Below are 17,924 nucleotides of genomic sequence, written 5' to 3'. Positions count from 1 at the left end.
CTGATAAAAAGGGGAGGTGGCAACTGCTGACCTGCTTCGACATTCCCCAAGCCAATGAGGCTACAACTGAATTTAAGCCACCACCTACTGCGTCGTGGCTAATCTCTTTTACAGAGTTGTTAGACTTCAGGCAAGCATTCGGCACACTTTCCCGTCATGGCTCTCTCTATCCTATTTCCATGTTCTTGGCGATTCCTCGCTGCGTGGGTGCCTCTAATTTCTGTCGTCAGGCCCGCTCCGCAGGCCCGCTCTCATAGAATACCAGAACTGACACGCACACCGGCAATCTAGAAGCGTCCCGTCAAAGGACCGTTTTTCTCGAATTCTAAGCTGTCACTACACTGGCCTGCACGAGCTTTCGATGACTGGGCTGTTCTCCATTTGGGAAATTGCTCACAGCGTCTCCACGCAGGTCACTGACCTTGTGAAAATTTCTTGCCATTGTGGGTCCTTTGCCGTAGGCATTCAGACCTGACAAAAGAGCTTGCGAAGTCATCGCTTCCCACCTTTGGCGACAGTGTCATCGCACCCACATTCATGGGTAGGCAGGTATCAGTAGGTAATGAGCCGTACATTCGAGCGCTTCACGCACAGTCTATTACCGCGCCGAGAAAGTGCTTGTATACTTCAGTGCGCCACGCCGCCTATTCTGCACGTTTCAGAGATCAGCGGCTTTACAGCCCCCCTCTGTAACTCTGGTCTTGAGCCGTCGGGCGACGTTCCGATGCACCGGGTCAACCTCGCGAGCGTGATATATCCACCGTACATTTCGTAGTTATTTTGCACCGGTATCGACGTTAAGGTTTCGCATCTTCGGTATAGAGAATAATAGAGTGCAATACATCTTGGTATAATTAGAGTTGTTTTTTTCTTTTCGACCCCTAATACCGCGAGTAACTCTCGTGCCTATGACAAAGTTTCTTCGCCGTACACTGTCTTCTGCATTGAAGTTCATTTATTTAGCATATACATGGAGTTTCACATAAGTGGTTGGGACGAGGGTAAAAAGTCTAATTAAAAACAGCTTGACTAGCCCCACGTTCCCGGTTCACTAAGGCAGCGAGGCAATAAAAGAAAAATACATTTCAACGTCGGTGTCGAATGAGAAAACATGATATCCACACAAGACATATTTTGTAAAAAAGCGAAATTTAACTGAACATATTTAACACAGCATGATTAAAACAGCAGTGTTAGAGAGTGTGAGAACGTTTTCATAAGAAATCTTAAATTTATTTAATGTATTCGGCAAGCAATAACTTAATGTTTGAAAGCCATAGTTTGTGCGCGGCCGTGACACATACCATTGTTCCGAGTGTCTCTTTAGGCGCGAAGAAGGATTTAGTTGCAAGTTAGCTACACTATGTATATACCCGTGATTTTTTACAGTAACAGATCTAAAGGAAAGTAATAAAGTGTATTCACACAGAACGTTTAATTTATTTACATCATGTTTAACAAATAGGTCTGTAGTATGTGCATTAAATGATTGGTTTGTGACAGAAAGTAGGGCCTTTTTGAAACAAGATTACAAGATTACAAGATTATTTATGGATTGCTGGGTTCCGTTACCCCAAATTAAGTTACAGTAGCGCAGATGTGATGAGAAGAGTGCCTTAAATATTGAAAGCTTTTGAGGAACTGGCAATACACGCTGACATTCTCTCAGTACGCCCAAGACCTTGCAAAGTTTGTTTTGTAAATGTTCCGTATGGTGATCCTATTTCATACATTCGTGAAAAATTACACGTGGAGATATTACTATGGAAGAAAATTCAATTTTATTATTATTCAACAAGAGATTATAAGAATCAGTGAGCTCATAAAGCGTGGATTTAGAGCGAAAGTGAATAGCTTTTGTTTTTGAGGAGTTAACTTGTAAAGAATTTCTAACTGTCCAGCTGCACATTTTTTCTAATGTAAAGTTAGCTAGATTCACGAGATCCTGTATATTTGTTCCTGAAAAGAAAATACTTGTATCATCAGCATAGATTATGTATTGGGCTGAATGGTTAACATTGACAATATCATTAATAACTATATTAAACAAAAGCGGCCCCAGCATGCTGCCTTGGGGAACTCCGTATTTAACAGGTTGCATAGAAGATAGAGTTCTGCTTATCGATACACGTGAATGTCTGTTTGTTGAGTAGTTTTGAATTAGATTTACGGCAACACCACGAACTCCATAAAACTGCAGCTTTCCTAATAATGTTTCATGTATAATTTTATCAAAGGACTTGGACATATCTAAAAATAAGCCGAGTGTGAATTTTTTTGCTTCAACATTTTTAAGAATCAATTCTTTTTTGAAACAGTAGAGCACTTTCTGTTGAAAAACCTGATCTAAATCCGTATTGCAATTTTGTTATGAGGGAATATTTGTCAAAAAGTTTGACAGTCTAAGATGAATAATTAATGGAATTAATTTGCTTGTCACTTGTAGCACAACATCTTTCAAGTAATCGAGGACTGCTTTGGTCTTAAAAAGCGGTTCTACACCAAGAGACATGGCCGGATGCAGAGGGGCGTGATGGCTGTATGCTAAAGGAAAATGTTTCCTCTTGTTTCTTTCGCCTTCCCGGCACTCCAGGAAGACGTGGAGCACGGAAGGCCTGTCGCCGCACCTACCACAGGTAGGAGGCTCGTTACTGGTCAGGAGAAAGTTATCAGTGCCGAATCTGTGCCCTATTATTAGTCTAGTAAACAGGACGTCTGTTCTTCGTGTTTTCGTTGTTGGTTGCCAGAAACCTAACTTAGGCTTCATTACGTGAAGTTTATTATTCGTTTCTGCGTCCCACAAGCGTTGCCACTGGCTTCGCAAGTTGTTTCTGATGAAAGCCTCCATGTCTGTGGCAGGGACTGCAGCAGAACGAATACCCTGCGATGCCATTGATTTGGCCATCTCGTCAGCAAGCACATTTCCATCGATTCCTCTATGGCTAGGAACCCAGCAGTTTACTACATGTCTATGGGATAAGTAGATGTTACATAATTGTGAGTAGAATTCATTGAAGACAGGATTCGTATGCTTTTGCGAAGAAGTGAATGCTTTTACAAGACTTAACGAGTCTGTGAATATGATTGCTCTGTCAAGTTTCACTGTCTTTATATGTTTTACCGCAGACAGTAGTGCATAGGCTACTGCAGTGAAGATACTTGTTAGGGGGTTCAACACATCAGATTCAGAAAAAGAGGGACAAACAGCAGCGCAGGATACACCAGCATGAGGTTTGGACGCGTGTGTGTAAAATTTGTAGCAGGAGTACTTCGATTAAAGCTCACGGAAATGCATAGCGATTTCATGCTCAGAGGCGTGCTTCCAGACCTCTACAAAGGATAGGTCACATTCTATCCCCTGCCACTCCCAGGGCGGTAATAGATTAGCTGGAGTCATTAGGTGATGTTTGAGTATCGGGACATCCATTTCTTCACTAAGTTCTCTTACACGCAGCGACAAAGGAAGTATCATAGAGGGTCTGTTACGGAAAAGTTTTTCACACGCCAAGTCGTTTACTGTCGGGAAACACGGATGCTCCATATTAGAGCGCACTTTGAGAAAATAGGTGAAGTTGATGTATGTTCTCTAAAAATGGAGTGACCACTCATCTGACTCGACGTATAGGCTTTCGACAGGGCTTGTTCTAAAGGCGCCAGTGGCCAGGCGGATACCCAGGTGGTGGACGGGATCTAACATTTTTAGCGCGCTTGGGGCGGCACAGTGATAAACCACGGCACCATAGTCCAGTCGTGATCGAACTAGGCTCCTGTAAAGATTCAATAAACGCTTTCTGTCGATACCCCATGTTGCGTGGGATAGGATTTTCAGTAAGTTCATCGTTTTAAGAAATTTTGCTTTAAGAAATTTTATGTGTGGGATGGGAATGTAAGCTTGATGATGATGATGTGTGGTGTTTTATGGCGCAAGGGCCAGGTTTGGCCAAACAGCGCCATGACAAGTGGTAATGTTGACGATGTATTACGGATGGCATGCAGAATGAATTCCTCATGTTAGATGTCACATGGCTGTAAAAGGGCCTAAAACCTGTAGCTGTAAATGGCGTAGAATATATAGTTGCTAAAATAATGACGGTGACTAGGCAGTGATGTGGGCTGTGCCAATGGGCTTTCGTTAAAACATTATGCAATAAAACATAACACTAGCACCAGAGTTTCAAGACACCCCTTGATTGCAGGGCTGTTAGTCATGTGCTAAAAATTGCCTGGCCAAGTGACTTTCAGGGTGTCGGTTTCTAATCTAAGACTATTTGCAGTTTAAAGATTGGTTCACCACTAAGAAAAATTGCAGGATGGAGAGGTATATTTTCCCGATCTGCCGAAGGGAAATACTTTTTCCTCTCTGTTTCTATTGCAAGGCACTGGATAAGAACATGGAGGACTGTCAGGCTATCGCCGCACCTATTACAAGTAGGAGGATCCCAGCCAGTCAAGAGGTAGGAGTGAGTACTGTAAGTGTGTCCTATTTTTGATCGGCAAACTACTTCCTTGTACCGTGCTGTTTTGTCTCTTATCCAATTCCGCAATTTAGGTTTTATAATGTGCAACTTATTCAATGTTAGTGTATCCCACTCTGCTTGCCAATGATTCCTTAATTTACGGCGCAGAAAGGGCTTTAGGTGTGTCATATTCTTAATCGGCAAAGTACTTCCTTGTACCGTGCTGTTTTGTCACTTATCGAATTCCGCAATTTTGGTTTTATAATGTGAAACTTATTCAATGTTTGTGTATTCCACTCTGCTTGCCAATGATTTCACAATTTACGGCACAGAAAGGGCTTTAGGTCTTTGGCAGGAATGGGGATATTTCCATCACTGGCGCTAAAACTCCCTGACGTAGCGTTTTCGTCAGCAGCTACGTTGCCTTTTATACCTTTATGGCCAGGTACCCAGCATAGAATAATCGCTTGGTTGCACATATATGCGGATCATAACAACCTATACAGCTCATTAAAAACCGAATTCTTATGCTTTCGTAAGCTAATTAGGGCTCTCACTACACTTAATGAGTCTGTGAAGTCAATAGCCTTAGCGACATTTGGGAGCCGTATGTGTTGAATAGCCTTAAGAATGGCGTATGCTTCCGCTATAAAGATACTGGTGTGTGGGTTTAGTGGTCAAGATGTTGAAAGTGAGGGTCCCAGAGCTGCGCAAGCAACACCAGCTGGAGACTTCGAAGCATCTGTGCAAAATTCATCACATGAGTACTTCTCCTTCAGTTCCAGAAAATGCGAATATATGTGTGCCTCCGGGGCTCATTTCGATAATTCTAAGAAAGAGATGTCACATTGGATAGTCTGCCACTCCCAAGGCGATGGAAGCCGTGTAGGAGCCATTAGGACAGTGTGTAAAAGAGGGACCCCTGTTTTTTATGAGAGTGCTTCCAACCGGAACGACAGAGGAGGCCTAGTGGCTGGGCGGTTACGAAACAGCCTAGCAGTGGACAAGTCGCGTATAGTGGAATAACAAGGATGTTTAACATCTGAATTAACTTTTATGGCGTAGGAGAAAGTGAAATATGTCCTTTGGTAGTGCAATGACCACTCGTTTGATTCGACGTAGAGCCTTTGCACAGGGCTAGTCCTCAAGGCGCCTGTATCAAGGCGGATACCTAAGTGGTGAATAGGATCTAGCATTTCCAGACCACTAGGTACGGCAGAATTGTAGACTATTGCTCCGTAGTCAAGGCGTGTTAATATTAGACTTTTCTACAGCTTTAAAAGGCACCGCCTGCCGCTTCCCCAAGATGTACGTGGCAAGAGCTTCAGCAGGTTCATAGACTGGAGGCACTTTGATTTCAGATACTTCAGGTGCAGTACAAAAGTCAGCTTACTGTCTAAAAGGGTATACAGAATAAAACATAGTATGTGATATGGCAGTCTGGATCGAGTTAATTTTGACAATAAAAAGAGTGCAGTTCAGCACACAACCTTGTGGAACACCGGCCTCTTGCGTAAATGGAGGAGACAGAACGCTACCAACTCTAACAAGGAACGTCCGATTGGAGAGGTAACTCTGAATCACGTTCAGCAAGCTGCCTCGAACTCCCATTTCAGACAGGTCACGGAGGATTGCGAAGTGCCAGGTTGTGTCGTATGCCTTTTCCATATTTAAAATACTGACACGAAGAACTGTTTGTGGACAAAGGCATCACGCATATTTGTCTCGATGCGGACAAGGTGATCTGTTGTGGATCTACCCTCCCTAAAACCGCACTGAAAGGGATCGAGTATCTTGTTGCTTTCAAGAAAATGGATGATGCGACGGTTAATCATCTTTTCAAATAATTTACATAGACAACTAGTCAGAGCTATAGGCCTATAACTGTTGGGTGAGGAAGGGTCCTTGCCGTCCTTGAGAATAGGGATCACGATTGTTTCTTTCCAGACAGAAGGAATGTAGCCAGCAGAGAACATAGAATTGAAGAGTGACAGTAGTGTTTTTTGGGTTTCAGGGTGTAAGTGTCTGATCACCTCATACACTATTCTGTCACTTCCTGGAGCGGACTTGTTGCAACAGTTCAGTGAGGCTTGAAACTCAGCCATTCCAAATGGACGATTGTATACTTCATTGGATGTGCCTTTCCCACCCAGAGTCCTCTGTTCTGTTTGTCGCCGGAATTTTAGGAATGTATCTGTGTAATGAGATGTAATGGAAATGTGCTCGAAATGTGCTCCTTGACAGTGTGCCTGGTCCTCAAGACTATCTGTTTGCGTGTTTACTAATGGTAGAGGATGAGTTTCGCGGCCTTTTATTTTGTTTACTCTGTCCCAGGCTTCTCTTTCGTCTGTATATGAATTATTACTAGAGATGTATTTTTGACAGCTTTCCCTTTTGGCAAGGCGGCACGTTCTCATACCTTCTGATTTTGTTTACTTGAAGCTGATCAAGTTCTCGGTAGTTGGGCAGTCGCGAAGACGACTCCAAGCATTATATTGATTTTTGTGGGCTTCCTCGTAGTGCTCATTCCACCAAGAAATACGTCGTTTAGAGGGTGATCCATTCGTTTGAGGGATACTTATTGATGCTGCATCAGTTATAAATGCCGTCAGATATGATACTCTATCATCGATTGAGAGAGTACAGATGTCATCCCAGGCCAAATGTGTCAGCTCTCTGTATCGTTTCCAGTCAGCACAGTCGACCTTCCAACGGGGCAGATGTTGTGAAAACTTATCGCTTTTTGTTAATTTTAAGACAATTTTGAAATGGTCACTCCCATATAAATTTTTGATCACGTTCCACTCCAGGTATGGTACTAGTGTACTTGATGTTATGCTTAAGTCAATAGATGAAAACGTTTTGTTCGCCACGCTGTAGAATGTGGGTTCCTTCTTGTTTAGCAGGCATGCATTGGAAGATAAAAGAAAGTTTTTTATTAAGCGCCCTCTCGTATCACAACGAGAACCTCCCCAGAGGGTGTTGCGTGCATTCAAATCGCCTACTACAATGTAAGGTTCGGGGACTTCTGCGATAAAGCTCTCGAATTCTGTTCTGGAAAGTTTATGGCTCGGAGAAATGTAGAGAGAGCTAACAGTAACTAGCTTATCAAATAGCAGGGCTCCGATCGCCACTGCCTCAAGGGGCGTTTGCAGATGTATATGCTTACAGGCGATACCCTTATCAACTATAATAGCAACACCGCCTGACGAGGCGTAGGCGTCACTGCGATCTTTGCGATAAATGGCATATTGTTTGAGAAAGTTACTACGTGAAGGATTGAGGTCTGTCTCTTGCACACACAGCACCCTTGGATTAAACTTGTGAAGGAGTTCCTTAATGTCATCAAGATTGTGTATTAGACCTCTCACATTACAATGCATTACCTGTGTGGCCATATTGGAAGTGTTTTATGGTGCGCGTCAAGAGATATCAATTAGGTTGGCTCAAGAGGCCTTTCCAGGCCCCTTGATGCGGGGTATTTCTTTTTTGTTGGCGCGCTCCAGGGAGCAACGCCGTTCCTTCGGCGTCTGAGACGCCGGAGAAGATTTTGTTACGTCCATCGCATCGTCAGAGGCGCTGGATGACGCCCGTTCAGCGGGCACTCTCGGGAGTTTTTCGGGCCTGTCTGCACGAGCAGTGGCCCTGGGACCGGCAGGCTCGGAGGTCTGCTGGCCCTTCGTGGTAGGGGGCGGTAGAGTAGTGGCTGCTCCTGCCAAGGGGGCTGATGGCGTAACCGCAATCACACTCTGTGTGACTTGCACGGCCGCCAGAAGATGTGGCACTGCCCCCCGGCGCGTCACATCACTGTACGACGGATTCGATTGGTTGTGGACACTAAAACGCTTGCGCGCTTCTGGAAAAGAAATGTTTAGTTTGACCTTCAGTTCGATTATTTGTTTTTCTTTCTTCGATGACGGGCATGATCGTGAATAGGCGGGGTGGCCTCCGTCACAGTTAGCGCAGTGGGTTGTGGAAGAATAGTTGTCTGATTTGGGGTCTTTAGATGCACATTTTGCACAAGTAGCGCTCCCTCGGCAGCTCTGAGACGCATGGCCAAAACGCTGACACTTGAAACATCGGCGCGGATTGGGAATGTACGGGCGTACACGTAGTTTACTATATGCCGTCTCTAACTAATCACGTACTTCACTTGTTCCAAACGTTATTACTAGATGTTTTAGTGGAATTTCCTTGTCGTCGCGCCTTAAGTTATTTCGTTGCACCTTTTCCACGTTTTGGTCTTGCCATCCTTCCAACAGCTCGCTCGCACTAAGTTCAAGGAGGTCGTTATCAGAAATGACACCACGCACAGTGTTTTAGACCAGTGGGAGCCCACAGAGAGAGGAATGTCACGAAACGCAACAAGTTTAGTCAATTTGCTGTATTGAAGCTTGTCACGCACTTCCAGAAGAAGGTCGCCGCTTCCCATCTTAGTTACTTTGTAACCAGAGCCAATTGCTTCAGTCAGACATTTTGCGACCACAAATGGGGATATTGTGCGAACTGTCTTGGTTTCATGCTATGTATTACATGGTATTTAGGAAAATTTTCTTTCGGTTTTAAGAGAAAGTTGAAAGTTTCATCGGTGCGCCCCCTCTTCAGGGAGCGATCAGGGAGTGGGGGGAAACTAGAAGCCATATATATGGTTACTGTATTCGGCAAGAATGCCAGCCACCCACCTCGGAGCCTAACCTGGGGACGTCACAGGATTAGAAATATGCTATCCTGCATACGCCAGTGGTACATTCCTAATATAACCTAATATATATATACCCAAGACTGGATATATTATACAAGATTAACCCTTGCCGCCCAAAAAATAGGAAATTAAAAGAAATGAATAGAAGACAGGAAAGATGTAAAAGGCGAAAGGGAAAGACGAAGACCGGAGAGGAGGACAGGAAACGGCGACTACCGATTTCCCCCGGGTGGGTCAGGCCGGGGTGCCGTGTACGTGAAGCAGAGGCCAAAGGGGTGTGTTGCCGCCGCCGAGGGGCCTTAAAGGTCCGAACACCCCGCATTGGCTCAAACCCCGGATCCTCCTTTCCCCGGACACGGCTTAGCCGTGCACGGTTACAAGCGGGAGGGTCCACCCCTCGCGTGCTCGGGTACGAGGTGTTGCAACACACTAAACGCCTGCTGACGCAGACGCCCCTGCGGGGCAATGAATGTAAGCCTGAAGTCAAGTATAACACCTAAAAATTTCTGTTCCTTATTTACAGGTATTCGTTTCCCATAGATTTCAACAATGGGATCTGCAGCAAGCCCTTTTTTCTGGAGAAAAGAACGCAAGAACTTTTGTTGGGGTTCATTTTGAACCCGTTTTCGTCTGCCCACTTGGAGACTGTTCAAGCACTGTTGTACCTGCCTCTCACAGACTGTTTGGTTGCAGGATTTGAAACCTACCTGTATGTCGTCTACGGAGACGGAATAAAAAATAGATGGGGGTAATGTTTTGCGGAGCGTGTTCATTTTAACAAGAAAGAGCTCGCAGCTCAGTACACCTCCCTGGGGTACCCCAGTTTCCTGAATGAATACATGCGACAGCGCATTACCTATTTTCACTCGGAATGTACGGTTGTGCAGGTAGCTTTCTATAATGTTTAACATAGTGCCGCGGATGCCCATCGTCGATAGGTCACGCAGGATACCGTAGGGCCAAGTTGTATCGTACGCCTTTTCTATGCCGAGAAACACGGATAAGAAGGACTGTTTGTGCACGAAGGCGCCGCGAATGTTTGCTTCCATGCGCACTAGATGGTCGGTTGTAGATCGTCCTACTCTAAAACTATTCTGATATGCATCAAGAAATTTAATTTATTCAAGGAAGTGTAAAAGTCGACGGTTTATGATTTTTTTCAAAAAGTTTGCATACACAACTTGTAAGTGCAATTAAAAAGTGCTAGCAGAGTAATTTGGGTATCACTGTGGAGGTGTTCAATAATGTCGTACATGATCCTATCCGGTCCAGGGGCGGATCTCTGACATGCAGACAGGGAGGCTCTCAACTCGGCGATGTTAAAAGGCGCGTTGAAGGGTTCGTTCTGTCTGCATTTGCGGTCGATAGCCTTGCGTTCTGCTACTTGTTTGTGTTTTGGAAATGCCTTGGAGTAATGGTTAGAACTGGAAACGTGCTGGAAGTGTTCGCCAAGGGCGTCTGCTTGGTCTTCCAAACGGTTTGCTTCACCGTTTACAAGGGGCAACGGACGAATTTCTTGCCCCTTAAGCCTTTTCAGCCCATCCCATACTTTAGATTCTTGAGTATACGAATTTATACCAGAGAGAAACCTCTGCGTGCTTGCCCTCTTTGCCAGTCGTCGCGTCCTTCTTCCCTGTGATTTAACCTGTTTAAATTCTATTAGATTTTCTGCTATAGGACTTTCGCGTAGTTTGCTCCAAGCTTTATTTTGTCTCTTCCGCCTCTCTACAATCGTCATTCCACCAGGGGACCCGTATTTTGGATGAAGTGCCTCTTTTTTGAGGAATGGACTTTTCAGCGGCGTCAATGATAAAATCGGTGAAGTATGAAACAGCATGATTTATAGTAAAATTATCTATAAAATCTCGTGATATGTGGGTGGATTCCCTAAAACGTTTCCAGTCAGATGAGGCCAGTTTCCAGCGATGGAAGTGTGGATGCAAGTCATGTTTCTTTACGAAGTTCAGCGTTACTGGGATATGATCACTTCCGAATGGGTTTTTAACTACATACCATTCTAAATCAGAAAGGATGGAAGCGTAGCCGATCGCCAGATATATTGATGAGTACGAGTTATGATTGGTATTATAATACGTTGGTTCTTTCTTGTTAAAGAGACACGCAGCGGAGGTTAAAAGGAAAATTTCAATGAGTCGACCTCTCGCGTCGCATCGCGAGTCTCGCCACATTGTGTTATGAGCGTTAATAGCTCCCACGAGTATGTAAGGCTCGGGGAGCTGGTCAACAAGGTTATAAAAGTCTGTTTTCTCGAGACGCTGGTTTGGCGGTATATAAGTGGAACACACAGTTACTATTTCATTAAAAAGGATGGCATGAACTGACACTGCCTCAAGGGGCGTGTTAAGGGCGACGGGTCGGCCACTACCGCCTTGTCGGCTATTATTGCTACACCGCCGGAGGCATTAGCCTCTCACGGTCTTTGCGGAATGTGGTGTAGTTTCGAAGAAAATTTGTATTGGTAGGTTTGAGGTGCGTCTCTTGAATACACAGCAACTTGGGTTTGTGTTTGTGTATTATTTCTCTAATTTCGTCGAGGTTATGCAGAAGTCCTCCAACATTCCATTGTAGTATTTGTGTATCCGTTATGCTATATGTGTTGGGCGCTGCGTGTTTAAGAGACGAGGATTAGCTCACGGGCCTTTTTCAGGCGCCGTGACGGGAGTTTTGTCTCATTTGGAGCGATCTAGAGCGCCTCGCCGCTCCTTAGGCGCTGGTGGCGCCATCTTGTTGGTGGTTGTGTCCATCGCCTCTTGCGAGGCGCTGAACACGCGCTCTTCCGAGCGCTTTGCTTGGCGTGAAGGCCTCGGAACGTTGGACGAGGCTTTTGGGAGCACCTGCCTGGAGGTAGATGGCCCCTTCCGCTAGGTTGGCGTAGCAGCGCTAGCTGCAGCCTCCGGGGAGGCGGATGGCGTTACTGCCGCCTGACCGGCTGTGAGTCGGACAGCCGCCGGAGACCGTTGTGGCGCTGCCCCCTGACGCGCCACTTCGGCAAAGCTGATCTTAGGCAGGTATATCACCAGCCTGCGTGCCTCCTTGAACGATATATTTTCTTTCAATTTGGTTCTGACTATTTCCTTTTCTTTTTTCCAAGACGGGCGCGACCGCGTGTACGCGGCGTGTTCGCCTTCACAGTTTACACTATGGAGAGTGTTCTCACAAGATTCAGGAGTGTGTTCATGGGCACTGCATTGCGCACATGTTTGACGGCCCCGGCAGCTCTGTGAACTGTGGCCGAAACGTTGGCATTTGAAACATCTGAGCGGATTTGGCTCATATGGCCTAACACGAAGCTTGATGTACCCGGCCTCTACAGACTCGGGCAGAATACTTGAACCGAATGTGAGTATCAGGTGCTTGGTTTTGATTTCTTTACAGTCACGCCTCATCTTAATTTTTTAACACTGATAACATTCTGGTCACTGAAGGCCTCCAAGAGTTTAGCCTCAGTGAGATCGAGCAAGTCATCGTCGGAGACAACACCGCGGCTTGTGTTAATAATAATAATATTTGGGGTTTTACGTGCCAAAACCACTTTCTGATTATGAGGCACGCCGTAGTGGAGGACTCCGGAAATTTTGACCACCTGGGGTTCTTTAACGTGCACCTAAATCTAAGCACACGGGTGTTTTCGCATTTCGCCCCCATCGAAATGTGGCCGCCGTGGCCGGGATTCGATCCCGCGACCTCGTGCTCAGCAGCCCAACACCATAGCCACTGAGCAACCACGGTGGGTCGCGGCTATTGTTCATCGCGTGGTGCGGGGTTATAATTATTTGGGTTTCCCCAAATGACACTATTTTTGGCAATTTCTCATATTGTTTCTGATCGCGGAGCTCCAACAGGAGATCACCGCTTGCCATCCTCGACCCCTTATAACCTGGACCAAAAACACCAGTCAATGACTTGGAAACAAGGAAGGGTAAGATTGTTCGTACTGGCTTATCTGGTTTTGCAGAATGAATGACATGGAAACGCGGGAAGGGTTCTTTTTGCCGGCCAAAAAAACTGGAAAACTTCATCGGTGCGCCCTCTTTTCTGAGGGCAATCAGGCAGTGGAGGGAAGGAATTATTCATAGAGGAATGTGTAGATTTCGGCAATAACGCCAGCCGCCCACCGTGGAGCCCTACAAGGGGGCGTTACAGGAACTGTAAAAACGGGTCCTGCAAACGCCAGCTGTACGTAATTACTATAACCGAATATGATATAACCTAGGTTGGCTACGCACACAACGTTAACCCTTGCTGCCAGGAAAAAGTGGAAGTAAGCGGAAGCTAGGAGAAGACAGGAAAGATGAAAAGTAAGAGAAGGACGTAGGCTGGAGGGAGAGAGAGACAGGAAAAGGCAACTACCGATTTCCCCGGGTGGGTCAGTCCAGGGGTGCCGTCTATCTGAAGCAGAGATCAAAGAGGTGTGTTGCCTCCGCCGGGGGGCCTTAAAGGTCCAGACACCTAGCATCGGCTCAACCTCTAGGATCCACCCTTTCCCAGACACGGCTAAGCCGCGCACGGCTACACGCGGGAGGGTCCAACCCTCGTGTGCTCGGGTACGTGTTGTCGCAACACACCAAACGCCTGCTGACCCAGACGCCCCTACGGGGTGGGGAAGGACTGAAATAGGTCTATAATTCCCGATAATGTTTTTATCTCTACTTTTGTATATTAACGTCACCTTAGCATTCTTCATATTATGTTGGAAATGCCTGTTCGTAAGGAAAAGTTGTAAATATGTGTCACACACGGGCTAAGAAGATCAATAATATATTTAATCGGCTTCATTTTTAGACTATTTATGTCCTTTGCTTCGAAGTAGTAAAAAACTGTACTCACTAAAAAAATTGATCACAAATCGCTATTCCACAGCCATCGCTATTCTGTCGCCATAATAGCCGGTACGGTCATGCATGTGAATAGTGCGCGCTGCTCTAAACAAGCTAGTGAAGAGAAATATTGTAAGATCGTGCAAAAATTGTTGCATGCACTCCTAGTTTCTCTACACTTTGTGGGCGGAAATCTATCATCGTAAACCTTGAATTAATTCTGACTTTGAACTTGAATTATTGTTAGTTCACTGCAGTTGGGCAATCAGATAATTTAGCTTGGGACGCACGACTAAGGGTAAAGTGCTATACGACTTACACGACTGGTCCCAAAAGTGATATATGACTGATGCTACTTGCAAAATGCACTCATATATGTTCGACGTTATCTTACTGAGGACACGCAATTAAAATGTGCACAGCGGTTAGCATTTGACCCGATTCACACACACGCTTTGAGACTGCAGGGTTGGCGTCCGTTTGTAAAAGTACTGGTCTTACCCGTACGCTTTTCCGTGAAGACGGAGCACTTCTCCTTGGGGGCCTTGCGAAGCTCGTTGTCGAAGTAGTCAAGATTGCTCTGAATGGGGATGCCGTTTGGGCAGTTGCTTACCTTCTTGACGTTTTCCACGCACACCTTGTGGCTTTGTATGAGGCTGGGCAAGTAGAGAGGTGTGCGAATGCATGAGCAGCACGAACAGTGATAAAACTAATGACGGTAGTAACGATAGTGATCAGAACAACGAAACTTATTTTCAAGCACTACTCACATCGCTGTTGACTGATAAAGGAAACGCATGAAGGTAGATGACGAACGGCTTTTATGGTTTTATGGCACAGGGCACAGGTGCGGCCAGAGAGCGTAAGCATGAGTGCAGAGCAAATGGACGCGTTTTCCTTTGACAAGCGTACAATCAGCCAACTTTACTGATGAGTTGCATGTACTGGGCGTTCGAACGTAACAGTACAGTGAGAAAATTAACGAAATTGTGGCGATTATTGTGAATGTCATCGCAAAATCACGTACGATATGATAGCGCAAGACCTGCAGCTCGTCAAATGACGTATGCGGGCTGTCATCAAAGGATGACTGTACAAGAACAAACTTAACACCCTGCCGGAGCTATGGACAACAATTGCATAGCACACTGCACAGATACCTCCAGCAACCCTCGACCGAGTGTCTAGCAACCGGCAGCGTCAAGTGCACAAAATGTCGTGAAGCTGGTGGTGCACGTTTTTGCGTCTCTTGTACCGATCACCTTGGCGACATCCGGCGTGCATTCGGCATCGCGATCAGCCGTGTGCACTAGACCGTCCCCGCAGAGGGCGGCATCAAAAGAACCGCTTTCGAGTAAAAAAAAAATTAATTCATTGACGGATATGAATTATCGAGCTGTGATTCCTTCCCGCGAGGCAGCAGTGCATGGCAACGAGGATGGCCTCGACGGACTGATTCCCTCATACAAGCGGGATATACCATCCATTCATTTGACGAAATTTCGAAAGGCTCAAGAAGCTTGGTATTTCGAGGCGCATTTCGAAGCGAACGCAGTCACCGACGATGGAAAACGCTGGGCGTCACTGGTGATGTTACTTGCCGACAGTGCAATCAAAGTAGGCAGGTTTAATTTAGCGTAAGAGCGGTTGAGCGGGATTGAAATGCGCATGCGCAGAACGCTAAACGACACATTGCGTTCAGCGTACGCAAGCTATTTCTCCGATTTAACGGTACCGTCTTTGCGTGGTTTACGCAGATTACATAAAGCATGGCGGCAGTCCAGGCCGCCTGCTTCGAAGTGAAATTGGCATTGCTCATGTAAAATTAATTTCTTTCGCAGCGAGTGACTGTGTAGGCGGCTTTCACTTAGTCTCAGGCCGCTTCGACGACAGCGTATTATGGATAAACTTGCAGAGCTTTCAAGATGGCTTCTAGTTTCGAACGCGCCGAAGCCTAGAGGCTTTGACATCTGGAGATCTCGAAGGTCATGGCCGACAACTTGTACTGCTTGTATAGATTTAACCACGGATCGGCAGACATGGAAAGCATAAGTACAGCGAGCTCCCGGCTTTAATTGCGGACAAGCTAACTTGGCGAATAGATAGAATCACTTAGGTAGATATGGATGTAAAATTTTAAGTGTAATAAATAGCATCCCGCCCGGAAACGTCGCTACCACACTATACTAAAACTCGCTTTCTGCAAAGTTTCTTTGTGGAATGGTAATTCTACTTCCCTTAAACGCGCTGTTAGGCTAACGTTCAATTAAACCTGTCTAGTGCTGCAAGGGCGCTGCCACCCGAAAAAAAATTATGCAAATACTCCAACGGAGTTGTCTAAGTATGCGTAAGAATTGTGTCACTTGCTCATCTCCACGCATTAGACACGACGTACGTTTACCGTGATTGACGAAGCAGCAGAGGGCTCATTATATTGTCGCGTAGTAGTGACGGCGAAAAACACAGGAAAACGGCGAATAACTTGGCTTTTTATTTAACAAACCTGTGCCCACAAAAGTTACACACAACGCACGACGATAACGGCGAGTACAGTCAGCAATCGTGGAAATCTAATCTGCCGGTCAATCGTGTCGGCTTTTAAACATAAGTCATCGAAGGTTCCATGTCGCTGGTGACCGCGTGTCTTCCAGAAAGTACTACATGCAATCAGATCAACAAGCTTCGGAGACAAGAGACAACGGATAGAATCGCCAATAATATTCCAGATAGTTCCAACCATGCGGACACATCTTGCGCTGAGCCATAACTTGAAGTTGTGGGTGGGTGAAATTCAGTCCCCGAGAAAAAGATAAATAAGTACACGTGTCAGTATGTGCGATTTATTGGCTTTCTCATGTTTTGGCTTTTCATCCAACCAGTATATAAACCGTTATCAACCCTTACCTGTGGCTATTAAACTTATCAGACTCGATCCAGCCTTCATCGACCCTTATCTACAGTTATCAGCCTCATCAGAATCGCTCCAACACTTATCGACCCCTTATAGGACACGATCGGACACTTCTCAACCCTTATCGGTCGTTAACCTTATCGGACTTGATACGACCCTTATGAACTCTGATTGGTCTTTGTGAACCGTATCAGAATTGCTCCATTATGAGCCCTTATAGCTATTCAGCATGTCCAACTGCGTCGAACCATCATCAACAGCCGATCAGGCCCATATAACCCCTCATCACTCCTTATCAACCCTGTGACTGTTTGTCCGTCTATATTGCGCGATAACACATTCACATGGTTCAGTTATATTCGTCTTCTGCAAGCGTGTTTTAGTCCAGTGACTTCTGAGCGTGGGCTCGTAGGTTCGAAACTCACCACCGCCAACTTTTTTGTTCGAATATTTATGTCGAATTACTTCTCTTTTTCTTTATGGAGCGTATTGTGATTTGCGTTACCCCGATGGACCAACAAACCACGGACAGACTGTTTGGGTGAGTGGCCTAGAATGGTTAAGCATTAAAAAGCAGATGAACTGTGGTACTCCGACGTGGTAAATGATCTGGAGATTTAATAAGTGCACGAGATGGTGGCGAGCTACAATTTGTTCATGAGGACGCAGCTCGGAGGTGAGAGTGTTCTAGAATTCCCAGCCTCGACTCGGGCGTCTCGCAGAAAACTCAAATTTCTGGACTACGCTAGAACGCATGATAAGGTACAGCATTGTTCATCCACTGCTTGATGAAAGTGTCAGGCGTCAACTGTTGACATGTCGGAAGTTGATCTGGCAAGATGCCAAGGACTTCGCGTCTTCTGCTGAGAACTCGCCGCTTAACACGCGCAAATACTGCACACCCTATTTTTACGGATCGCCACCATAAAATCGTTACAGTGCACTTCCTGAACACAAATACTCGTAAGACATCAAGGCGAGCAGCTCAAGCGAGTAAAGTCGTAGACAACACAATG

At 45.6% G+C, this 17,924-nt stretch overlaps 1 protein-coding gene across 1 annotated transcript in view; it reads right to left on the bottom strand.

Moving 5' to 3' along the window:
• LOC142559350 (uncharacterized) overlaps positions 1 to 17,924 on the bottom strand; it is a 99,180-nt gene that overhangs the window by 55,666 nt on the left and 25,590 nt on the right. Inside the window, exon 3 of the mRNA XM_075670963.1 lies at positions 14,499 to 14,653. Within this exon, the coding sequence (XP_075527078.1) occupies positions 14,499 to 14,653 (155 nt within the window). The remainder of the gene's footprint in view (positions 1 to 14,498; positions 14,654 to 17,924) is intronic.

The sequence above is a fragment of the Dermacentor variabilis genome, chromosome 10, assembly GCF_050947875.1.
Source record: "Dermacentor variabilis isolate Ectoservices chromosome 10, ASM5094787v1, whole genome shotgun sequence".
Lineage (NCBI taxonomy): Eukaryota > Metazoa > Arthropoda > Arachnida > Ixodida > Ixodidae > Dermacentor > Dermacentor variabilis.
The sequence above is the reverse complement of the archived record's forward strand: the minus strand, read 5'-3'. Positions and strand labels throughout refer to the sequence as shown.